Here is a 26,575-nt window from a genome sequence, read left to right as displayed (position 1 = left end):
ATACACAAACACTGAAAGATAAAGCTTTCCATTACTGGGGCCACAGGGATAGTACAGGAGTTAAGGCAGATGCTTGCCTTGCATGCACCCGTTTGTTTCCTGGCACCATATATGGTCACCCAAGCACACCCAGGAGTGATCTCTCATCAAAGAGCCAGGAAGGTGGTAAGCCCTGTGCACTGCCAGGGGTGGCTGCAAAACAAACCAACCCCAAACTTGCCATTACTGCAGAAATTACGTATGCTAAGCAGTCTCTATAGTTACTAGCCTTTTCTTAGTCAGACTTCTTTTCTGTCTTTGAACAGCTTGTGGGGAACAACCTGGTTGGTATTAGGGCAGGGGGTAGGGGCACAAAGTGCTCGGGACTAAATCCATGGCCTTCTAGTCCAGGGCATGGCTCTACCTAACTTGAGCTACATTTTCAGTCCCAAGCCTTACTTCCTAAGCAAAAAATGACCCAATATAAACGTACATAGCACTTAATGATTTTAACTTATTAAAAGTAAGTTGCAGAACCAAATAGATGGCTCAAAGGCCAGGGGAAATCCCTGAGCATCTCTGGTTGTGGCCCAAAATTTTTAAAAAGTAAAAAGAGAAAGAAAAAAAGGAGTTGCATTCGTGGTATTTAACAATTCAAAATGTTTGCTAAAATGTAATAGAAGCACTGCACATATATTAAACCAAGAACTGCACATATATTAAACAAATTAGACAACTTAAATAGTATGATGCCACACTCTCTATAAATTGTACCCACTGGGAAAAACTGGGCAAAAAGCACATAAGACCCCTCTGCACTATCTCTGCAACTTCCTGTAACCTTGTGAGCCTACACTTATTATTTTTAAATATACTACTTTTTGTTTTTGTTTTGAAACAACATTTGAAACCACTGGTGGCAGTGCTTAGGATCACTCTGACAGTGCTCAGGGGACCATATACAGTGTCTGAGATTAAATGAGGCTTGGCCACATGCAAAGTAAGTGCCTTAATCCCTGTATTTTCTCTCCAGTCCAATCTATTGCTTTTCTTTTTTTAAATTTTTATTAGTGAAACACCATGAGGTACAGTTGTAGATGTACAAATTTTTGTGCTTGGGTTTCAGTTATACAATGATCAAGTACCCATCCCTCAATATATTGCTTTCTAAAAAACAAGTAAACCCCATTATATGCTAAATTATATACAAAATGATATAATGCTTGGGAGCTACTTTAAACTACTACCCATAACAATTTTGTTAAACAGCTTTAAAAAAAGTTTCTGTAACAAAATTTCTTGAAGGAACAGTCTCCTCTTCACCTCTTTTATAGTAAGCAAAAAAAGAGATCAGTGAACTATGTTTTTTTTTTTTTTAACAACACTTTATTTATTTATTTATTTTGCTTTTTGGGTCACACCCGGCGATGCTCAGGGGTTACTCCTGGCTCATGTACTCAGGAATTACTTCTGGCGGTGCTCGGGGGACCATATGGGATGCTGGGAATCGAACCTGCGTCAGCCATGTTGGCTGCGTGCAAGGCAAACGACCTATCCGCTGTGCTATCGCTCCAGCCCCTGAACTATGTTTTAAAGTATCTACTGTAATAATTTTAAGAAATAAAATCATATTATGTCCTGTACACACAGCTCTTTAAGTAAGTCAAATAGCTAGGTTGTACAAGAACTTAACTTCAAAATTCTTTTCTGGAGAGGGCACTACTGGCGATGCTCAGGGAACCATTGGGGGTACCAGGGAGCAAACTGGGATTGGTCTTTCTTATAGGGATGGGGTCAGAGGAGTCTCCTGAATATTACTGAGGAAGTCTGGAGGCACCCCATCATTACTCAGCCAGGCAATGAGCCCGAAAGTCATCGCTCAAGACTGCAATGTGCTGCTCAAGCCTAGTTATGCTGGTGGTCACCACCTAACACCACATAAAGTGGTGCTGGGAGAGAGGGTGCTGAGCCATGTTGGGGATCAAACCCAGAGCCTTGAGCCTTGTGAGTTCTCATTTTGATGTCTTCTAAAAGCTGATTCAATTATATGTACCTTGTCTTTTTCTTCAAAACTCTAATTTCAGACAGAAGTTTTATTTCTGCAAGAAATAAAACTTGCAGATCCCCATATATCATTCTTTTTTATTTATTGATTTATTTTTTTGCTTTTTGGGTCATACCCAGTGATGCACAGGGGTTACTCCTGGTTCTTGCACTCAGGAATTACTCCTGGCCGTGCTTGGGGGGACCATATGAGATGCTGGGAATCAAACCTGGGTCAGGCCATGTGCAAGGCAAACCCTCTACCCGCTGTGCTATCACTCCAGGCTCCCCTCCCCCCCCATAAATCATTCTTATGGACCTTGTAGCAAACAAGCAGACCATCGACAATATAGTACCTTTGAACTCTGGACGTTTTTCAGAGGTAAAAAGGAAGCAGTTGCTCCACTCATCTCTTTCCAGGAGTTTAAGACCAGATCAATGGGCATTTGAAAACAGATGAATCCTAAAAGCCTGATTCACCTTGGAAGCCTCTTGTATTTTGACTATTTAACTACTGACTATTTAATTACCTGAAGACTCTTGTATTTTGACTATTTAACTGAAATTACTTATAACAAGCCAAACTGATATCTGACAGCTCTGGAGTTAGAATATCTGAATTTTCATCCTGGATCCAAAAGTTTATATATGACCATTAACAAACAATCTGAAAATTGTGGCTAGTACACACTGGAAACAACCCAAGTGCCTGAATAGATGAGAAGACACAAAAAACTGGTATACCTACACAAAGGAATATGATGCAGCTATTAGGAAAAATGAAGTTATGAAATTTGCTTATATTCAGATGGACATGGAGAGTATCATGCTGAATGAAATGAGTCAGAAGGAGAAGGACAGATAGAGAATGACTGCACTCATTTGCAGAATGAAAAAACAAAACAAAAACAAAAACACATAGCATGTAAATAATACCCAAAGACAGTAGAAACAAGGGCCAGGAGGATTGGTCCAAGATAGGAAGCTAGCCACAAAAAGGGAGGGGGGAGAGTGCAGTTAGGTTGAAGTAGGGACCATTATGACAATGATATGTAGAAATTATCACTCCATAAAAACAGTGCTTAAAGGGCAATATACATATTACCCTTTCAGTAACACTTGCAAACCACAGTGCCTAAAAGAAAAAGAGGAGATGAAAATGGGGGGGAGGAGAAAGAAGGAGGGGAAAGAAGGGGAGGGGGGGGAGAGAGAGAGAGAGAGAGAGAAAGAGAGAGAGAGAGAGAGAGAGAGAGAGAGAGAGAGAGAGAGAGAGAGAGAGAGAGAGAATCTGCCACAGAGGAAGGTTGCGGAGGCAGGGTGGGGGGAGCTGGCAGGAGGTAAACCGGGTATATTGGTAGCAGGAAATGTGTACTGAAGGGATGGTGCTGGAACACTGTATAGCTGAAACTCAACCATAAAGAACTCTGTAACTGTGTATCTCATAGTGATTCCATTAAAAAAAAGTTCCATAAAATTAAGCTGACTTAAAATACTAAAAACATCTAATATATTGAGAACTGTGTCTAAAACATAAAATCATATAATATTAATACTACTTCTACTGCTATTATAAAAGCTATAAATACTTGACAATCGCTAGTAACCATTTTGGTCTGTTTCCTTGTTACTCAAAGGCCAAGATAGGACTCAGAGGAGTAGAGCAAGAGCCTAGAATGCCTGCCTTATGAGCCTATGGTCAGATATCCAAAGCTCATATACACTGAGTGAAATCTGTCCATTCTGCTCCAGAGTCAAAAATGATTTCTGGCTGCAAGACAGCCAAGTGTGTGTGAGCATCACAGAAAGAGCTGTGAGCCAGGCATGTGGCAGCATCATCATGACCCTGGTAAGCATCACAGTGTGTGTGCTGTGTGCCACAGCTAGAGAGTTTAATCCCTGGCGAGCACCATGGCTGGTTCCAACCACTAGACAACCTAGGCTCTTGCTCCACCCTTCGAGTCCCATCTTGGCCCTTAAAGGGGTAGCAGGAAACAGACCACAACAGTTACTAGACATTATCACAGCCAAGTGTGTGATCCACAGTGTACAAAACAAAGTGGGGGAGGCATTAAAAAAAAGACGTTAACAAAAAAAAAAAAAAAGAAAGAAAGAAAAAAGAAAAGCCAAGATGGCATTTGAAGAAATATATATTCAACACAAACTGCAATCACGGACTCCATGGGAGACACGAGCACTGCGGAGGCTCCTCTCATTAGAGACTCAGTACCACCCTTTTTTGTTTTTCTATGCACTTTGGCTTATGCTTTACTGTGAAGAGGAGAATGCACAGTTGGGAAGAGAAACTGAGGTATTATTACCTGTTCACCGATAGGCCGACTCCCTGCTCCAGCAGGCACCTGTGGCAGCTGGGAGGTAACAGCATGGTGAGTGACATCAGAGCGGGAGCCAGCTCGACGCTGCAGGGATGGACGGCGCAGAATCTGAAGAAAGAAAGGAAAACGTGCAAAGATGCATTCGATTGTTGGGCCAGTGTATTTATCTCTCTTTATTAACTTTGACTTGAAACTATCAACCAAATCACCAAAACTGCTATTTAAAAAAACTCCACACTGAGGCCTGGGAGATAGTACAGGGGTTAAAGTGCTTGCCTGACACATGGCTGACCCCAGTTCAATCTGGTGCACTGTGTGTGGCTCCCTCAGCACTGCTATAAGTGACTCTGAGCACAGAACCAGGACAGCCCTTGAGCAATTATAGGTCCGTCCCCACAACGCTCCCCCCCAAAAAAACAACAATATTCACAATCAGGGCTAGAGATATAGCTCAATGGGCTGGAGTGAATCTGGTTTGATATCTGGTACCCCGAAGCACCGAGCCAGGACTAGCCCATGAGCACTGCCAGGTGTGCGTTCAAAAATAAAAATAAGGAAAAAAAAAAACCCTTTATATTCATTAGCCATCTTGAGAAAGAGGTAGCACAGCAGGTGGAGCACTTGCCTTGTACATGGCTGACCCAGGTTCAATCCCTGACCCACATATGGTTTTCCTGAGCTCTCTAGAAATGATCCTTGAGCACAGAGCCAGGAGTAAACCCTGAAAATAGCTGGTTGTGGTCCAAAACGAAAGCAAAACAAATCAAAACAGGAACTGAGTTTCCATATGACCCTTTCTTGGAATTTACCCAAGGGCTCAAAAACAACATTCAGAAAAGACATTTACACTCCTATGTTGAATGCAGCACTACTTAACAATAGCCAAAATCTAAGAACAATCCATATCCAATAACAGATGACTGGATAAAGAAATTATGATACATATGCACAATGGAATATTACCCAGCTAAAAGAAAAGATTAAATTATGCAATCTGCTGCTATGTGGTTAGATCTGGAGATTATCAGGCTAAGAGAAATTAGTTAGAAGCAAAGGGCCAGACACAGAATGACCTCTCCCTTCGTGGGATACAAAGAATGATAGCAGGGTATTAACAAATGCCCCAAGGCAACAGAAACAGGAAGGAAACAGAACTGAGCTTTAGCCGAAGTTTTCCACAGGGAGAGAAAGGGTTGGAGTGAGGGTGTATGGTACCAGTGGGACACTGGTGGAGGGAAGGGGACACACTAGTAGAGGGTGTGATGCTGGGCTGTTATGCAGGAAGCCCTGTCACTAACAGTACTGTAAATCAGAGAGCCTAAAATTGAAAATTGAGCAAATTATTTTTTGGGGGATGAGGAGGACCCCAAACAGCACAGGGGGTCATCGGTGCTACACACGTAGTGCTACCGAGGATCTATGATGCCAGCAGTCACACCTGGGGTTGATGGAAGACAGGATATACTCCAGTCCTCTGTACTATTTTCCTGGAGAACACCTATTTTTATGCCTCTATCTTACAGTTCTGTGTAAGGAATGTCAATTTAATACAGTTATAATTTATATAAACAGTAGGTACTAGCAAATCTCAAGTGTAATATTGTAAAAATTTTCTATTCTTCTTGCCCAGCATGTTACCAACACTGGTTTGATCCCCAGGAACATATAAGGTCCCCTGAGCACACACCCAGGAACAGCCCTCGAGTTCTACCAAGGTGTGGCCCCCAAATATACAAAAAATTTTCTGAATTAGGGGGCCTCAGAGATAGTACAGTGGGTAAGGCTCTTACCCTGCACGCAGCTGACCCGGGTTGGATCTCCAGCATCCCATATGGTCCTCCAAGCACCGCCAAGAGTGGTTTCTGAGCGCAGAGCCAGAAGTAAGCCCTGAGCATTACCAGGTCTGCCCTCCCCCCCATCAAAACAAATATACCAGGGTAGTGTGTGTGTTTGTGTGTGTATGTGATGTGTATGTGTCTGTGTGTGCATCCTCTCTTTTTTGAAGGGGGCCCTCACCCAAAGGTGCTGTCCTTAAAGGCCTCCCTTGGCACTGTTCAGGTACCAGATATTTAACCTGGAGCTCCTACACACAAACTTTGATATATAAAACATGTGCTCTAAAAACTTACAAAACATCAGCATGTGGCACTGTATATTTCAAACGTAAACAAATCATGGGGGAGGGGCTGGGTCACACCCAGTAGTACTCAGAAGTGACCTCATATGTGATACCAGGGACATAACCAGGGTTGGCAGGATGCAAGGAAAGCCCCTTAACCCCTATACTATCTCTCCAACCCATAAACAAGTTTATTTTCATTTAAAAAAGAATCATGAATGTCCAGGTTAAGTGTTTGTGTGTGTGTATGTGTGTGTGTGTGTGTGTGTGTGTGTGTGTGTGTAAGACCTTGATTTCCACCCATGGCACTCAAGGAGGATAAGGGTGCAGGGGAAGGGAGTAATTTTCTGTATTTTTTATACTGGAACCAAATTTCCTCACTTCAAAGTTCATTTAGGACTTTGCTTTTCCTCTTCTCATTTCAATTGTTTTTTGCTTTGTTTTATTTTGGGGCCCCCACCAGCAGTGCATGGGTGTTACCTGACTCAGTGCTTATTGGGGGGTGGGTGGGAGAGGGGGACCATGGAATGCCAGGAATCAAACCAGGAGCATTCCCATGCAAAAGCATGTGCTCCAGAGATCTTTCTCCCACTCCTTATTTCAATTATTACATCCTATCTTAGTTAAAAGAACAGAGGGAGGCCAGAGATAATACAGTGGGAAGGGCTCTTGCCTTGCCCATGGCTGACCTGGGTTTGATCCCCTGCACCACATATGGCCCCCAAATCCCACCAGGAGGGATCCCTGAGCACAGAACTAGGAGTAAACCCTGCGCACCACCCTCAGGTGTACCACCCCTGCTCCACAGCCCAAAGAAAGAATGGTGGATTTTCTCTCTACCATAACCTCCTCATATTCTTGGTCCTCCTGATTGTCATCTTCATTTTCATCATCTTCCTCATCTGGCTCTGGCAAATCCTCATCATCATCTAGCTCAGCTAGCAGAGTACTGGCACGGCAGCTATCAAGGAAATCTAGAAACCAAAAGAAACAACCGCATTCACAACACAAAAACAAAACTGTGTATGGGTTATAAAAAAAAATTAAATTCAAAATGAACAAATATAAAAACTATTATTATGCCACTCAATTCTTCCACCACCACACAAACAAGACGAGAAACAATATCAGCAAGCCATAAGGATGGCAGAAAACAGCATAGGATAAAGGATGACGTCAACTAAATATGACTCTATAAAAGGGGCTGAAGAATGTGGAGGGAAGAATATATGCATTGTAGTTACGAGTCTTTCTGGGTTAAAATTTCAGCTTTTCAGAGCTAAGAGTAGAACACCTGAGTGAGCTCACTGACTTGAGGATAGTGACTTTATAAATTGTGAAATTATCACAATAATCATCTGTTTTGTAGGATTTGTGCAAATATTAAATAAGATGATCACTGTTAAAAAAAGGGGGGGCTGGAGAGACAGTACAGCAGCAGTAAGTGTCCTTGTATGTGGCCAACTTGGGTTCTTTTCCCAGCACCACATAAACTACTGAGCATAGAGTCAGGAATAACCCCTGAGCACTACCAGGTGTGAGTGATCCCCATCACCCCCGAAAGTATGTAAATTACTAGAGTAATGGAAAATAAAAAACTATTTTTAAAATAAATAAATAAAAGGTCAGCACAAGTTTACCCTGGTGGGTGAGGAGGGTAGATTAAGGAGTAGGGGGGGACACTCTAGCAGAGGGTGTGGCACTGGAATATTGTCTCTGCATGAAATGCTATCAACAGCATCGTATATATCATGGTTCGTAACACTTAAAAAAAGAATTTTTTTTTGGTTAACAATATGGGTTTTATTTTAAAATGACTGAAAGATGAGAGAAAAGAATAGGATTGAAAGAATGAATCAGAGTTAGGAATTTAGCTATATGATCTGGCAGATTACTTAAGGATTAACTTTAAGGACTAACTTATTGCTTAAAGAATAACATTTGGGCTTAAGATGGCTCAGCAGGCTGGGTGCAGGCTTTGCAGGCAAGAACTCCAGGTTTGCTCTCCAGCATCGAAGGAGCAACCCCTGAGAACAAGGCCAGGTGTGACTCTCAGCACCCTGGGTGTGGGGAGAGAGGGAAGGAAAGGGGAAAGAATAGTGGAGGGACAGAAGTAAGGAGGACTCTTTTTCATGTTATATTGTGCATGAAGAAGTCCAACAAAACAATCCTTTATGTGGCCTTCCTTCTTAAGATCTTACTGCCTCACACCTAAATAAATATAGGGTCAAATTTACATTGTCTCTCATAACAAAGATGCTCAATTTTATTATCCCTTTACAGTCTCATTATATCTCAAACTGAAAACAAAAAAGGAAAAGTGAAACTAAAACATTTACTGGCTCTTAAAGAAAATACCAGGGCTAGAGAGACGGCTAACCGAACTGAACACATACTCTGCATGGAAGAGTCCCAGTGCAATCCCCAGCACCACAGGGTGCGCCTCCCCCACCCCCAAACTGAAGACTTAAAGCGCTGAGCTGGAGAGAGCTCAACAGGCTAAGCACATTCTTAGCATGAGCAGGTCTGGGACCAACCCCGAACAGTTCATGATTCCCTGAGAACTTCCAGAAGAGAACCTAGGGCAGAGTTGGAGCTGTCCCTTCGCACAGTGAAGTGTGACCAGAAACAAAGAAGCAAACAAGGACCAGAGCCCATGAGCTCCATGGCCCAGCTCAATCCTCGCTGCTACAGGTCCAGTCAGCACTTGACAGGCTCACATCTCAGCTCAGAGTACCCGCCCGTCCACCGAAAAAGAAGAATATAATTCCTAATTGTTTAGGAACCAGAACTGAAAAGGCTCTGGGTCAAATAAATATATACACACACATATATTTCTCAATATATAACTTTAAGTCTAATAATTAGAACTAAATATGCAATGCCTTTTACTAGACAGGTATAAGAAAAGGCAACACTATCCATAGTTATTTCATTGGTACATATATTTTTTTTTGGTGAGGGGGAGGGGAGAGCCACACCAACCAATGTCAGGGGCTCACTCTTGGCTCTATGCTCAAAGATCACTCCCAGCAGGGTTTGGGGGACCACGTGTAGAGTCTGGGATGGAAGTGGGGTTGCCACATTCACAGTAAATGTCTCACCCACTGTTCTGTCTCTCCAGCCCCAGATGTCTACTTATAATCAATTCACGGAGCCTCATATGTTTTTCAATCTTAAAGGTACTATACTTATAAGTGAAAGTAATTCTTTTCCAATCAAAGGTTCATAAACACTCAACAGAAAAATATAATGAAAAATATTATGGAATCACTCAGTAAATATCTGTCACTGTCACCCCGTTGTTCATCGATTTGCTCGAGCGGGCCCACTAACGTCTCCATTTTGAGCCTTGTTACTGTGTTTGGCATATTGAATACATCACGGGTAAATATCTAAATATTTAAAACTGTCACTTACCATATAAGGAATATTCTGCTTCCTGGCCTGTGTCACTCTCACTGGAGGTTGATGTAAGGCTGGTGGTTAAAGTATTACTAAGTGACTGACCAACCGATAAAACTGTTGTTGCTGTAGCTACATTGCTGCTGCTAGTAACACTGGACGTTGACATAGTCACTGTTGATGTAGTACCAGGTGTGGTCAAATTAGGGAAACTCTGGGCACCCATAAGAGGAGAAGCTAAAGAAAAAAATGAAGCACGTCAGTACAAATAGGTGAGACTGTAAAAACCTTAAATAAAACAGATTTTGTATTTAGAAAATAAAATAAGGTCTTAGCACACATTATTAAAACGTTGAAAAGCAACAACTTTGGGAACCCAACTGAAATCCAACTAAAAATTTTTAGTTTTATAAAACTGTTATTATTTTTTTTTTAAATCAAGCCTAACTTTTTAAAGACGTGAAACTGGTAATAAAATTCAAGGGAATTACATTTGAGTTGTTAGTAGCTTAAATCAAAATTATTTAAACTTTGACAAGCTAATATCAATTTAGGTCTAAATAAAAGTTAGACCAGCATATGCTCTGGTTTCAGCTGACTGTGATGTTAGTTAATAGTCATTTACTTCCTCATGCAACTATACTTAATGATTTATCAGAGTGAAAAACAGAAGCAACTTAAGTTTCATTCTTTCAGAATAAGAGGTTCTTTATTACACCTGATCTGAAATCTTAAAATTATTCTATAGAACTTAATTTTGTATTCGTGAAATGCTGAATTTGATGTAGTTGTAGCTAAAATGGTTAATAATCTAGTTAAAGACAATAGTCAGAATCTACTAGATAAGAAACCCTACTTGGTAGCACTGAGTGGAAAAAGCATTGGGTTCCATAAGGAAAAGCTCACTTACTTGCTGTGCTCATCACATTCCTCCCCAAAGTATTAGTGTTGTTATCACTGCTGCTTCGGCTTAGATTCATGTTGTTCGTGGCATTAGTCCGTGCTATGTTTGCCACTCTCCTTACAAAACTCTCCAAGCTAGATGTTTCTCTTGAGGACAGATTAGGAACACTTGCACTAGAGCTCATGGGGGCCCCAGCAGCCAACAGAGAACTCACGGACAGTCTGTTACTTGCTGAAGAGCTAAGGGGTCGTTGTGAAGCTGCTTCTTTATTAGTTAATTCAGATACTGAACTAACATCAGGAGAACTAACGCTAACAATTCCCATGGATATTGCACTAGACTCCCCAGGAGTACGAACAGAACTATCAGGGCCTAACTTTCTTTCAGCATTTTCACTTCCCGTTTCCGCGGTTAAGGTGCTGGTGCTTGCACTGGAAGATGACCCTACTTCTGTTTGAGGGACGTTTTCAGCAGATGAAAGAACAACAATTGGTTCATGGACATCAGCTCCTGAAACTATACTGTGTTCCATTACAATTTCTGATCTCCGTTCCGTTTTGGTCGAACCCAAGCTGATGTCGCTGCTACTGGCCACGCTACACACAGAACTGCTGCTTCCTTTTCTACTTGAGGAGCCTGCAGCAGCTGATGTCTTGTCTGGACAGTTGTTTTTCACCAAGCTGCTCCATGATTGCGTTGTGCCTGAAACAGTGGATGAAACAGGTTTGGGTGATGCCACTGTATCAGGGTCGTACCCTGGTGCAAGCTTGAGGTCAAATTTTCCTTCTGCGCCCATACGGTAAGAGTTTGAGCCACCAGCATCCCAGGTGACATCAATCCAGCCTGGAAAGGGACAGGAGTTTGTGAGACCCAGCAGAAAGCAGATAGGAGCGTGTCAGACAGTAGCTCCACAATATGGGATCAGCTTTTCATCACTGCTGTACTTCTCTGAGGTTTTATAGTTATTTAAGATCTGCCAACTAAAGTTAAATTCTTCCATTTATTTTCTTATTCCTGTTCTGTTCACTCTTGGTGATTTAAAAACAATGTAAGGGTCATGTTTACATTTATTGGGTGTTTTTTAAGTGAAAGAACCATTAAAATTATAAAAGAACTGATGCTTAAGCATGTATACATGAATTTTAAGTAAAAGGGTTTTTTTGATGCTAAAGAAGATTTTGTGATTGAATGTCTTTTACAGAAAATAAAACAGAACAACCTGCTGGTTTACCACATTCATTTCAAAGTTTGGGCTATATAATAAAAATAACACGTAATATTTACATATGACTAGAAATATTAAATAAACCAGCTCAAATAACACTAAGTTAGCATTTCGGTTGTGTTCTCAAAGTTCAGTAGTTACTTGATTCTTTTAGGTTTGAGTAAATTTGAATAAACACAGAAAATTTTAAAAACAAAGTTGGAAAGTATGCCAAGTTCTTTAATTAGAACCTACAGGCTAAAACTAATAATGTGTAAAAACCTAATAAACAGTGACATTCAAACTACATTTGCTCGTACTCAGAAAACGTTTAATCTTTTTAAAAAATGTTAACTTCCAAAAGCAATAAAATAAGGTGTCTAATAAAAAAGAAATTAAAAGAAATGTTACAACCTGATTTTAGTATTATAGGCTACTCCAGGGAAAAATACAACACATTAAATATATATATATATATTATATATTTTAAATACGTAACAAGTTCTTAGAAAGTTTGAAAGCACTTTAGCCACACACACATACTCCTGTGTGTGCACACACAAGTTCAGACAAGTTTTTGATGAGGCACGGGAGGGGACAGAAGCAATATCCAATTGCACATAGGGATTAGCTGCATATGAGAAATTGAAAGAGAAAAATTCTAGCCTTAAATATACGTAATCTAGAAGTTACTTCAAATTGCCTCAAGCTATTCTGTATACTGAAATGAATTCTGAAGAACCAATATTTAACTGTCTCCTTTCTGTAATATGGGAAAGGAAAGTTTCAAACATGTAGCCCAAACCCAATAAAAATAGGAAATAATCTAAAAAATGACAAAAATTTTAACCGTATCTTTAAGTTTTACCAGGATACAGATCATTCTTTTTTGTTAGGCACTGTCAATAATTGTCCGACAATCTTTAAATAATAAGAAACTGTGGCATTTACACTCAATGGGATACTACCCTGCACTAAAAAAAGATGAAATAATGCCTTTTGAGACAATCAGATGGTACCTGAGGGTAAGCAAAGAAAGAAAGTAAAAGTTCCTGTATGTTTCCTCTCATAAAGTATGAACTACTAACACAAACGAACTGGCAAAAAAGCCACAGAAACTAATCCTCCAATTCATGGAAACCTTATGGTGATTGCCAGAGCGAAAAGGGAGGAGAGTGAGATAAATGAGCAGACTGTTATTTTTGGTGTTGGAATGGTACAGGAATACTGGTGGAACAAGGAGTAAGCATCACACACAGAGAGTTGTGAAGCTAAACTATAATATTGCAAACAAATAAATGCATTTTAAAATGAAAAAAAAAAAACAACTAAATATTCCTACCAACACACAGATTCTTCAGTAAGGAAACAGCAATTTAATAAAACAATTTCAAAAAGCTAAACCACTCATATTAGGCTTCAGAATATATTTATATAAATATCAAAGGTGAAGCAAGAAAAGATGCAGACGTACTATACTGAAGTATTTCAGTACAGGGCTGGGGAGAAAGCTCAAAAGGCTGAACACATGCTTTGCATGTAGGAGGCCCACGTTTGATCCTGGAACCACACAAAGCCCAGAGTTTTGTTCGGAATATCCCCGAGCACAGAATCTGAGTACTATTGGATATAATCCAAATACAAAAGTATAAAAGTACAAAACTGTGAACATCCATGTCTAAAACATTAAAAAAAGATAGTGACTAATAAATAGCCATTGCTCTAAACAGCAGGCTTAAGTACTTAGAGGCTAAGACCCCTTTCTGAAGGCTTAAATGTGTTAACTAATGGCCTAACATGTGGCCATTTTGGTAAACCAGATCTCTCATTCATCAGATTAGCAACTGTCCTTCTTTCTCTCTCACACTTGTATATTAAGATTCCAATTTTCATCATTGTGTGATTGTAACCCAAATATAAAAGCTTGTAACTATCTCACAGTGATTCAGTAAAATTTAAAAAATAAATAAAAGAAAAATTCTCTTTACAAGTATTGAAAAAAAGAAAAAAAAATCCAATTTTCCTAGCTAGTTCCTTCCAGTCTAAGAAAAATAAACTGCCTTGACATATTTTTAATTAGTCCACAAATACTTCAAAGCAAAAATAAACAATGTAGGGGAGAAAAAAAATATTAGCATTAAGATGCCTAAAGGGCTAGAGCAATAGCACAGCAGGTAGGGCGTTTGCCTTGCATGCAGCCAACATGGCCGACCCGACTTTGATTCCTCTGTCCCTCTCAGAGAGCCCGGCAAGCTACCGAGAGTATCTCGCCCACACGGCAGAGCCTGGCAAGCTACCCGTGACATATTCAATATGCCAAACACAGTAACAACAAGTCTCACGACAGATGTTACTGGGCCCGCTAGAGCAAATTGATGAACCACGGGAGGACCGTGACCGTGAAGATGCCTAAAAACATGTGAAGTTGCTGATTTAAATGCTACTATCAACAGCTCGATTATTATTATGATTTTTACAAATTATGGGAGCTATATGCTCACTCATTGCAAATCTGCTTGGATTATAATGATTTGCAAGTATAAATAGGGAAGTGATTTTGGCTATAATTCAAGAAACAAAATATTAAAATAAAATTGTTTACGCAAGTAAACAAATCTAATCACAAAGGAGATAAATACAATAAGACAATAAAAGTTATTCTCCTAAATATTATAGCTTCTATTATAATCCTTTAAATATTTGATATAAGTTGAGAGAATTAAAACATTTATTCTTCAGGGCCGGAGTGATAGCACAGCGGGTAGGGTATTTGCCTTGCACGCGGCCAACCAGGGTTCGATCCCCGGCATCCCACATGGTCCCCCAAGCACCGCCAGGAGTAATTTCTGAGTGCAAAGCCAGGAGTAACCCCTGAGCCCCTGAGCATTGCTGGATGTGACCCAAAAAGCAAAAAAAAAAAAAAAAAAAAAAGTCTTCTATTTTTTAAAAAATTTTTATTTTTTTGCTTTTTGGGTCACACCCAGCGATGCTCAGGGTATACTCCTGGCTCTGCACTCAGGAGTGATACCTGGCAGTGCTCAGGGGACCATATGGGATGCCAGGGATTGAACTCAGGTCAGTCACATGCAAGGCAAATGCCCCACCTGCTGTACTAATGCTCCAGCCCTCTTCTTCACTTTTTTTTTTTTCTTTTCCCTTTCTTGGATCAAACTCAGAGATGCTAAGGGGTTACTCCTGGCTCTGTGCTCAGGAATTATTCCTGGAGGTGCAGGGGGACCATATGGGATTGAACCCGGGTTGGCCAGGGATTGAACCCGGGTTGGCTGAGTGCAAGGCAAACGTCCTACCCACTTTTAATGCTGGGTAAAACTGGTAAGATTCTATTTCCTAGTTGAGAAATTATTTGTTAATGTATCAGTCTTTTAACTTCTAAGAAAAAAGAAATAGCCAGCAGTTTATTAAATAGATATGAATGTCCCTAAAATCTGTATTATCTAAGGTTAAAAATGATGATTTAGGGGCTGGAGCGATAGCACAGTGGGTAGGACGTTTGCCTTCCATGCGGTGGACCCGGGTTCAATTCCCAGAATTCCCTATGGTCCCCCGAGCACCACCAGGAGTGATTCCTGAGTGCAGAGCCAGGAGTAAACCCTGAGCATCACCGGGTGTGACTCCCCCCCCCAAAAAAAGATGATTTAGGGGCTACAGAACCAGGAGTAACCTGAGCACTGCCAGGTATGGCTCATAAACAAAACGCCCCAAAATCTTGATTTACACAAAAGGAGCCCGTACAGAAAAGGAAAGTATAATGATGCATCCAAAAAAAAAAAAAGCTGGTGAACATTGAAATACTGTGCAATGCATTAATAAAGGAAGATGTCAGATTTTGTTCTATACATTACTAAAGGACAGTAACTAAAAATGTTACTAGTTTTCCATCTAACTTATACAGACTAGGGTCTGGAGCAATAGTACAGTGGGTAAGGCTTTTGCTTTGCACAAAGTCAATCTGGGTTCAATCCCTGGCATCCTATGTGGTCCTCCAAGCACTACTAGGAGTGATTCCTGAGTTCAGAGCCAGGACTAACCCCTGAGCATCAAGCAGTATGACCCCCCCCCAAAACAAAAGACCCATACAGAATAACAACAAAAAAAATGACGCCCTAATTTCTGTCACGCTAACAAGATATAGAATAGTACAAGAAAGAAAACCATAAGAAAAATTTAAAACAAAGATCAAAAAAAACTATGAATTAAAAAATAAATCAGAAAATGTTATTAAACTTATATTAGCTCATTAATCATAAAAAAGTATCAGTAAATTTCAAGTTGAACGTGAAAGTTTTTAATTTTGTTATTTCTAAATAATCTTCCCTTTTTAAAACTCAATAAACCAGTTCTACACAGTGCCGCCACACTTTTACAATTCATAAATTTTGCCCAAATAATAAAAGATACTTTCTTTAAATATTTCACTGCAAATGCTAGGCACCCACTCACCATTGTGAAGCTCTCCTGTGACAGTGCCTTCTCCCTGAGGGCTGCCATCCTGATCTCTCCATTTCCAATCAAGGCCTCTGATCACACGAGCTCCTGGCACCATATATTTCAGAACCTGGGATCGTACTAGACGCCTCTGTCTTCTAAGATTAGCTTCTGCTTCTTTTGCTGCTTTTCCTATAATACAGAAATTAGAGGAACATGAACAAAATTATTTTTTCTAAATTCAACTGTTCAAGGCATCAGGTACAGCCATAAATCCAAAACACAAACCCAACAAAACTGAAAACGTGAGATCTAAACTGCAACCACTGAAACTCTGTAAGGCAAGGATGGGCTGGGGTTGGAGTGGGGAGGGAGTATGAACACTGGTAGAAGAAAATACAGACACTGGCAATGGGGCTGGTATTGAACTATTATATGCCTAAAACTCAACTATCAATAAGTCTGTAAATCATAGTTACAAACAAAAAATTTAAAAAAGAAAAACCATAAATCCGCCTGTTAGAATAATCTACTTTCATCTCTTTACCTAGCTGATCTTCACACACTCCATTTACAGTCCCATAAAGTTCAAATCCAGATAGTGAGAGGTAGTGTGTTTGTCCACTAGCATTCTTCCCCATCTGTTTAATTCGGACATGTCGCCATCCTTGCTTCTCATCCTTTGGTGGATCAAGAGGCCAAGTTGCTGTTGACCTGTGAATGTTGTTAGCGTAAAAATTGTGTAATGTTTTGAAACAGATAAAAATAACGAACACAATAGGTAAAGTAAAATTATACAACAAAGAATTATAGCAAAATCCACTAATTTTCATATAGCTATTAGTTTATTAGAAAAATCAAGAAATCAAAAAAGAAAAAAACAGGGGCTGGAGCAATAGTACAGTGGGCAGGGTATTAGTCTTGCACGTGGCTGACCCAGGTTCGATCTTCAGCATCCCTTCTGGTCCCCCGAGCACCACCAGGAGTAATTCCTGAGTGCAGAGCCAGGAGTAACCCCTGAGTATCGCTGGGTGTTACCCAAAAAGCCCCTTCCCCTCCAAGAAGAAAGAAAAAAACATAGTAAAAAAAAATAAGCTTTTGCAATGCAACTAGGCTGGGGATGTTGTCTAGTGGCAAAGTACATGAATTGCATACATGAAAACGGGTTCAACTCAACCCCCAGCAGCACAAAGATATATAAATAAAAATAAAATACAATAAAATAGAGCTAGGACAGTATAAGACTCCTCGGCATTGCAAAAATAACAAGAAAGGGAAGGGAAGGAGGAAAATAAGCAAAGGCATATATTTTTTAAGAAACAAACAAAAAAACCGGGCCAGAGAACTAGTATAGGGGTTTAAGCACTTGCCTTTTAATGCAGCTGAGCTGGGTTAGATCCCTGGCACAGCATATAAACACTACTAAGAGTAATCCCTGAGCACAGAGCTAGGAGTGACTCCTGAGCACTGCTACGTGGAGACCAAAACCAAAATAACAACAAAAAAAGATGTGATAAAGATCTTTGTAAAATAAGATGAAAACAAAGAAAAATTACGGTGAAATGTTTAAATGTATACTATTAATTTCATTCATAGTAAACTAAAGAAGACAAACTGGTAAGAATAATAGATATCCTACAACTAAAAAGTTTTCATTCTTACAAAGTTTTAAATAATGCACCAGCAATTTAACTTTAAAGCTTAAAAATATGATCATAATGTTAAGAGGCATCTACTATACTACATTGACAGTAAATGAACACTCTACCTCCCAAAATTTATCACACTCTACAATTTAAACTTACTGAAGATTTTTGAATATTGGCATTATTTTAAAAATAGTACAAGCCTGGTAGTATAAGAGATAAGGAGGCCTGCAGGGAGCCAAGGCAAACCCAGTGCCCTGCACCACAGGAGTTTGGCTTGGCTTCCTGAACACTGGCACTGTGGCCCTCCAAAAACAGGTTATGGTACCAGGGAGTGAGCTCCAAAAGTGGAGTACACGCTGACCTTGCAGGAGCCCAAGGTTCAATCGCTGACACTCACAGTTTGCCAGCAGTGGCAGAAATGAACCCCGTAAGCTCAAGGCAGGGAGAAGCTCAGCTGTAGACTCTACCTGCCTCCACAAACACAAAACAGGCATAGGGCAGGCTGGGGAGATAGTTCGAAAGGCTCAAGAGTGCACAAGTCTGGCACAATGGACCTCCAAGTTCAACCCCCAGTACCGTATGGTTTCCTGAGCCCCGAAACACTAACTGGTGTGGCTCAAAACTAAAGAATGAATTAAGATTAAAATTTAGGATAAGATCCATAAAAATAAGACAGATTTAAACTCAGTTACCATTCTATAACTAGCAATTGCCACTACTAATTTAAAAACATTCAAATGTATTGACTGGAGGACTGAGCAAAACGATCATTTAATTTTTTTGTTTTTTAACTAGTTTGCTATAGATATACAATTTCACTCAATAAGCAAGCCCAGCTTACCACTCATGTTTAATCTAAAGATTTTGACAGTCTTTAAGGCCCCAAATTTTATCTCTGGAATCAAGCAAAAAAACCTTCATACCTAAATTATGACATCAAGTGACATTTTTTAGAATACAGACTAGCTTACTAGCTTAAGTATCTCACAAATAAGGAAGCTCTAAGAGCATATAATTATAAAAAATTTTAAAACTCTTTATTGAGTTTTCCAGTTTGCAAAGACTCCGCAACTAACCCTGGTTCATTGAGACTGCAGTCATCAACATGGGTATACAAAGAAGTCCAGTTCTGTCCATCTTTGGATACCTGGAAAACCCAATTTCTCAGTGCAGACCTTCCATAACCACGAGCATGACGAAGTGTATATGCTGATGGTACCACCCAGAGACCAAGATCTATGGCAAACCAGGCGTTCTTATCATCATTACTATGACAATTTAAAGCTGAATTGTCACGGCTTAATATGTCTTCTAAGCGGCCATAAGGTAGATTTCTTCCTTCTGATGATGTTACTACTACAAGTCCATAAGCAGCTGGATTTACCCATTCATAGGCAGTTCTACACAAAAAATAAAGAAAAATTAGTAGTTTACCTTATCAAAATAACAATATTGGTTCACATTAAAGTTTGGTAATTAATAATATAGATATTGTTCCTTCCTAAAAATAGTTTGGATATTCAGTTAAACTTTCAAGAAAAATTAAACTCAGTAGTTAACAATTTTATTCTACTACAGTTTTTTTTTTTAAAACACAAATGATCTCCATATTATATAGAATCACTTACTTGGCATTTGTTCCAATCCAATAAATGATACCATTTTCATCAAAATCATGCTGGTGCCGAAATGTGAAATTTTGCCCTTCTCTTAATTTTCGAACAAAAACAAATGAAGATCGGTCAAAATCATACCACTGTTTTGCTACCTACACCAAAGAAAATGAGTAACACACATCATTTCATTAGTAAATTCACTGCCTACTCTCCCCCATTCCTTTAACATAAAGTATTTCATTAATACAAATACTCAAGAATATTTTTGGGGAAAAAAAAAAAGAGACAGGCATGGGTGGGGCACATTGTTGGTGATCAAGTAACCATGTACACCAAGATCATGAATGTCAACACCACTTAAACACATGACTTTAATAAATTTTATATGTACACATTTTATGTGTGTGTGTATGGTGTGTGTGTGTTTTGTTTTGCCTTACCTAGGGATACTCTGCACAAAGGAATTACTCCTGGTGGTACTCAGAGGAAAATATGGGTTCTCAGGAATAAGAACCTGGGTTGGATGAATGCAAGGCAATCGCCCTATGCACTGTACTACCACTCCAGCCCCTCTCTAGCTTATATTTTAAGATAGGGAAAAAAAATCTTGATCATACCATTAAAAACATTTTCCTCATTAATCTGTATAAATTTTAATAGTTACATGATTTTTTCAATTAGTAGAATCATCAATTTTATACCCTTTTATGGATCAATGTTATTTTGTTCACTAGTATTGTTTAAAAAGAAACCATCTGTGGTATATAAAGATTACTTTAAGGAAAGATCCCCAAAAGCAGGATCACTGGGTCAAACTGTACTGCCATTACTCTGGATACTTGCTTCTCAAACTACTTTTCTAAAAGGTTAAACCCTGACAAAAATGTTTTGAATTCACTGGGTGGCTGAGAAAATCTCACCATTTTCAACAGATACTGTTCCAGAGATTCAACTGTTGCTAAGGGTTCCATCTTCAGCATTCTGCCAGTTCTGTCTATCAATGCAGTTTCACCAGGGGCACGTTCCAACCGAAATCTTAATCTTCTTGTAAGTATCTATACAAAAGTTATCAGAATGGTTAGAAAATAGATTGCTTTTCCCCCCCTAAGAACTGTAAAACTCCCCTAAAGTATCTGGTAAATCTCACAGTGTACAGTGATACATATACACATATGTTTATATTGTGATACAATTACACATATATTTATTCATGTGTCTACAGAAATTAAGATTCATATAGAAAATACTGCTAACTAAAATGGTTATCCCTACATATTTGTTAGTAAAACGACACTTAATACTTTCTTGCAATTTTTAAAGATTACTGGCTTTTAGTAATTTTATTTAAAGTTATTAAAATTGTTTAGAAACTTAAGTACCCTTGTTTCTGTCTTGAAAACCAAGTATCATTTACTTTTCCATTTTATTTTTTGGTTGGCTTTTGGGCTTAGGGATAGTGCTTACGGCTTACCCCTTTCCCTGCACTCAGAGGTCTCTTCTGGCAGAACTAGGGGACAATACACTGTCCTGGGGATTACCCGGGATTGCCATGTCCAAGGTAAATGCCCTACCTGTTGTACTACTGCTCCAGCCCCTTAATGTACTTTTTTAAAATACAAAATATTTAGTGACAAGGCATATGGTCTACATGTTGGGAGTTACTCCTGGCTCTGCACTTAGAAATCATTCCTGGCAGTGCTCAGGGGACCATATGGGATGCAACCCAGGTGGGCCGCATACAAGACAAGCACCCAATCCACTGTCCTATTGCTGCAGTCATGAAATGTCTTGAGTGTGTGAAGCTTCAGGTCCAATCTCTGCTACCACTTGGCCCTCCCAAAGAATTAAAAACATTTATTAGAAAACAGATATTGATTCTTTGTTATTGTGGTATATCAATTTGTTATTCTGGTCCTGTAAAGCATCTAATTTTTTCCTGCTACTTTCAGGGAGCATCTTTTCTACTTACAACATATCAAATGTAAGTTACTGCTTACACTATTTATTGATAAATAATGCAATACTATCCAAATTGAACTGATTAAATGAAAGTAGAAATGCCATTAACATTCAGGAATCAAAGAAATTTTCAATGACATTTAAGTATTTAGTGATTAAGCAGAATCATTTAATACAACATGAAAGTAGATTTTATTTTTAAGAATAGTATAAAACCACCCCTAAATGCACTAAGCAATAATAGTAACTCTATTTTCCATGGCTACCTGAAGGTTGTATGAGGACCCTGGTGTATCATACAAATGGAGAGGTAGGCGTTCAATAGATTCTAGTACCGCTATTAGCTTTCGAATCAATGCAACTGCCGGTCGACTACGGGGGAAAAAAATAACTGTGAAGAGTTTCTATATACTTTCATATAAAAATGTTCATGCAAAAACTATAATAACCAATATCAACAAGAACTCACACTTTAAGAACATTTAACTTTTCATTAGATTACATCTAAACAGTCAAAAATACTCTCAATTTCTTACGCTTAATAAAATATTGTTTCTCATAAAACTCATCACAAAATGTGATCCATGTAATTAATCTGTTATATAATATACGATACCTATAAAAATATATAAAGTGGCAAAATTCTGAAAGCAATACTTGCTGGCAAGGCATCAATGATGTAAAGTTTTCGGTAAAATAATTTGACTATCTGTATCAAGAATTAGGAGTTAAGGAGCAAGACTTGCCAGTTTGATCTATGGCACCTCTCAGTGCCCCAGGTCTTGTCAGATGCAGTCCTGGAGGCCTCCACACTATCAGGCTGACCCAGGTAATCCCTGGCACCACCGAGTCCGAGAAGCACCTCAACCCTGGCCTCAGCACTGAATTACCAGCTACAGTGAAGAATCGCTATGCAGGCCATGCCCCTTGCCCTCTCAAGGCCACCACATTACCACTTGGGAGACCTCATCCAAAATTACTGGGGGAAAATATTACTTAATTCAATAATACCACTAAAAAAGTTCACTTATTCTATTTAATATAATATAAAAATATTTATTTAAACCTTAATCCTATTATAACAATTATATCTAAGTATTACAGCTACTCGCAAAAAGTTAAAAAATGTTTAATGCAGTAATACTTGAAAAATTGTTTTAAATCCATAATATACAATGTATAGGACAGTGGACATAGCAATATAAAATCACTTAAATCTGATTTTAAAGATCTAATCATACTTAAAAGTAAGTGAGGGGGCTGGAGCAATAGCACAGCAGGTCAGGCGTTTGCCTTGCACATGGCCAACCCGGGTTCGATTCCCAGCATCCCATATGATCCCCTGGGCACCACCAGGAGTAATTCCTGAGTGCAGAGCCAGGAGTAACCCCTGTGCATTGCTGGGTGTGACCCAAAAAGCAAAAAAAAAAAAAAAAAAAAAAAAGTAAATGAAATAGGGGCTGGAGTGATATAGCACAGCAAGTAAGGCATTTGCCTTGCATGTGGCCGACCTGGGTTCGATTCCCAGCATCCTAAATAATCCCTCGAGTACCACCAGGAGTAATTCCTGAGTGCATGAGCCAGGAGTGACCCCTGTGCATCACTGGGTGTGACCCAAAAATTAAAAAAATAAATAAATAAAATAGTAAAATCACATAGCATCAAACCAGGTGTCAACTTCAATATTTATAATGTCCCTAGTCACTTATTCTCATTGTTTAAGACAATACGAGAGAGCATGCCATTTAATCCTGAAAAAAATTTTTCTTTAAATATGGAGCCACCAATGTTCAGGGATTTACTCCTAGCTCTGACTCAGGGATCACTTCTTGAGTGACTCGGGGAACCATTTGCATGCTGGGGATTGAACCTGGGTGGGTTATGTGCAAGACAAGTGCCCTATCTGCTGTACTATCTCTCTGGCTCCTCATCCAGAAATTTTATAAGTTTGCTTTTCTATAAAAGAATGCTTGGGGCTGCAGTGATAGCACAGTGGGTAAGGCGTTTTTTTTTGCCTTGCACGCAGCCGACCCGGTTCGAGTCCAAGCCCCTGAGCACCGCCAGGAGTAATTCCTGAGTGCATGAGCCAGGAATAACCCCTGTGCATCACTGGGTGTGACTCAAAAAGGAAAAAAAATGCTGAAAAACATCACTGCCATATTTAAGAATGAATAATTATCATCAAATATTCCATCAATATTTAAATCTCCACTTACAGCTTTTGTGTGAGTAGGATTATATCAAACCTAGGGCGTCACTGAGGCATCTATCACTGAACTACATGTCCACCCCTACCAAGTGTATATTAAAGCAATATATATAATTTAAAACAAGCAGTTAGTTTTATGCATAACAAATGGAAATTTTTCTTATTCCATTAGACTTAATGTTTTAAAAGCTTTTCTCTTATTACACAAATGCTACTTTTAAAAATGAATAAAGAGCTTCATGTTTAAACATTATATTTAAGCTATTTTTTTAAAAAAATTGCAAACACCACAAATATCAAATTAAGAGAAATCTGGGGGTTTACCTTTCTTCATCTTCATTTTCACTAAAGGCTGTTTTAAAAACATTTATTCTTTCTACTAGTTGACTACAATCTTGTTTCATATCTAAATCCATGCTCTAAAGAAAACAAAAATTTTTTAAGGCTGTTAATAAAAAGTGATCCACAAATTATGCATAAATAAAAACATTATAAATCTATTGGTATAATATACATAAAATCAACATTTTCTTTTTGCCAAGTATAAGACAAAGTGAATTTCAGATTATTTAGAAATGATCGTTTTTCATTTTACAGTATAACATGAATATTTTCTACTTGACCAGACTATCTTAAGTATTAGAGAAAATAAAATTGGAATATCATAATAATCATTTCAGCTATTACTATATGATATACCATAAAAAACCAACAATTTCAATAAGAATAAGTGAAAATGATAACATTAAACAAGAAAATAAGGCTGCTAAAATTCAAATTAAATTGTTATACTGTTAAGAACTGGGCCTATGGCCTCTCCCATGTAAGACATGCACTCTAAACAGACACACCTGTGTTCCCTTACAGTGCATCTTAAGAGGATATTACTACATAGGATGATTAAGAAATTGAAATGGCAAAAAAAAAAAAAAAAAAACCAAAATAGGGTGAGAATCAACTTTCACTTTAGCTTATTTTACTTTTGCTATTTTTTGAGAACTGGGGCAATGCTGGGGATTGAAATTAGTGTCTCAAACATGCAAAGCATGTGGCCTTCCAGCTAAGTCATATCCCTAGTCAGGAAACTTTCACTTTTTATTTTAAATTCCTATATATATGAAATTGTTGTAACAGAAAGAAATTCTTTTCTAACAATGAAGATATTGAAGACATGTACAGACTAGAGAAATATAAGGTCCTTAGTAAATAATTGTAAAATAGTCACATAATATTCTTAGTCATTTCTCAAATTTTATGTTACGTAAATTTATAATTATGCACATAATTTTAGTACCACAGATTAATGTAGCATATTTTTCATATATTATGAGAAAAACTGAAATTCAAGTGGTCCAAATTAATGACACAATTTAAAGTCTGCATAAAATTTAATTAGTATTTCCTACTCAGATTTTTATTATTTCTGGTCAAAACAAGTAAACAGTGCACTGACAAAAATTCAGCTACCAATAATTTCTATCACTAAAACAGTATGCCTTGTTTCGTAATATTTTATTAATACTTCATATACTTACATTGTTTAAAACAGTAAGTAGTGCTTGCACCAAGCCACTACTACACATTTCATATGGTGATATTGTGTTTTCATCCTTTAAAAGTACTATTAAATTTTCTAAAGCTGTCTTCATCAAATCTCGCCAGGTGTTCTCACTTTCAATACACTGAGAGATAAAAAATTGTAATAAAGACAATTAAAACATAAATAAAAATACTTCATTTTCAAAAATGCAACTAGCACAAATAATTTAATTATTAATGTGAATAATCTCTACTGGAGTCGGCAAACATTTCTGTAAAGGGCCAACTGGATATATTTTGAGCTGTATAATGTCACACCTATTTAGATCGGCGACTGAAGCCATCAAAAAGCAGGCACTGGGGCTGGAGAGATAGTACAGTGGGTAGGGCGTTTGCCTTGTACGCGGCCGACCCAGGTTCAATTTCCAGCATCCCATATGGTCCCCTGTGCATCGCCAGGAGTAACTCCTGAGTGCAGAGCCAGGAGTAACCCCTGTGCATCACCAGGTGTGACCCAAAAAGCAAAAAGCAAAACAAACAAACAAACAAACAAAAAACCCAGGCACTGACAATATATAAATAAATATAAAGCAGGGTTGTAAGTAAAAAAAACTTAAGATAATGACAGTACATAAATTCTAGGGCCAAAGAGATAGCACAGAGTTTACCGCACTGGCTGTGTATGTGGACATCAGTTCACTAGCGGACACAACATGCCTAGAATAGATTCCCCACACACAGAGCCAGAAACAGCCCCAAAGCAGATTGTGATCACCAGGGGGAGGGGTCCAAAAACCCAAAAAGTGAATAAATAGGCATATTTTCACTTAACTTTTATGTGCTATAAAATTATGAAAAAATTTAGCCAGTTACAGAAACATAATTAGAGACAGAAAGATAGTACAGCAGGAAGGGTGCTTGTTTCGCACACAGCAGACCTGGGTTCAATTACTGGCATCTCTGAGTACTGCCAAGGGGTAAATCCTGAGTGCAGAGGTAGGAGTAAGCCCTGGGCACTGCTTGGGTGTGGCCCAAAACCAAAACCAAACAAAATATAATTATTGGATGGGAAGAACAGTAGAAAGGGGCTTGCCCTGCAAGCTGACCCAGGTTCAATCCCAGCATTCTGACAGTTCCCAAGCACCCCCAAGATCCCCAAGTACAAAGCCA

The 26,575-nt window shown here is 38.7% G+C and overlaps 1 protein-coding gene across 7 annotated transcripts in view; it reads right to left on the bottom strand.

Annotated features, from left to right (window-relative positions):
* The window catches only part of HECTD1 (HECT domain E3 ubiquitin protein ligase 1), a 100,643-nt gene that overhangs the window by 16,260 nt on the left and 57,808 nt on the right, over positions 1 to 26,575 (bottom strand). For 2 of the 7 annotated variants that reach the window (XM_056134463.1, XM_056134464.1), the window contains exons 17-29: positions 25,402 to 25,548; positions 24,191 to 24,285; positions 21,924 to 22,029; positions 20,619 to 20,753; positions 19,711 to 19,850; positions 19,159 to 19,482; positions 16,981 to 17,147; positions 16,449 to 16,625; positions 10,790 to 11,626; positions 9,895 to 10,116; positions 7,315 to 7,448; positions 6,146 to 6,217; positions 4,341 to 4,463 (exon numbers count right to left, since the gene is read on the bottom strand). In XM_056134463.1, coding sequence (XP_055990438.1) covers positions 4,341 to 4,463; positions 6,146 to 6,217; positions 7,315 to 7,448; positions 9,895 to 10,116; positions 10,790 to 11,626; positions 16,449 to 16,625; positions 16,981 to 17,147; positions 19,159 to 19,482; positions 19,711 to 19,850; positions 20,619 to 20,753; positions 21,924 to 22,029; positions 24,191 to 24,285; positions 25,402 to 25,548 — 2,679 coding nt within the window. The remainder of the gene's footprint in view (positions 1 to 4,340; positions 4,464 to 6,145; positions 6,218 to 7,314; positions 7,449 to 9,894; positions 10,117 to 10,789; positions 11,627 to 16,448; positions 16,626 to 16,980; positions 17,148 to 19,158; positions 19,483 to 19,710; positions 19,851 to 20,618; positions 20,754 to 21,923; positions 22,030 to 24,190; positions 24,286 to 25,401; positions 25,549 to 26,575) is intronic. The other 5 variants (XM_056134467.1, XM_056134465.1, XM_056134466.1 and 2 more) reach the window with 5 other exon arrangements.

Source organism: Sorex fumeus, unplaced genomic scaffold (genome assembly GCF_029834395.1).
Source record: "Sorex fumeus unplaced genomic scaffold, SorFum_2.1 ptg000098l, whole genome shotgun sequence".
NCBI classification, from domain to species: domain Eukaryota; kingdom Metazoa; phylum Chordata; class Mammalia; order Eulipotyphla; family Soricidae; genus Sorex; species Sorex fumeus.
The sequence above is the reverse complement of the archived record's forward strand: the minus strand, read 5'-3'. Positions and strand labels throughout refer to the sequence as shown.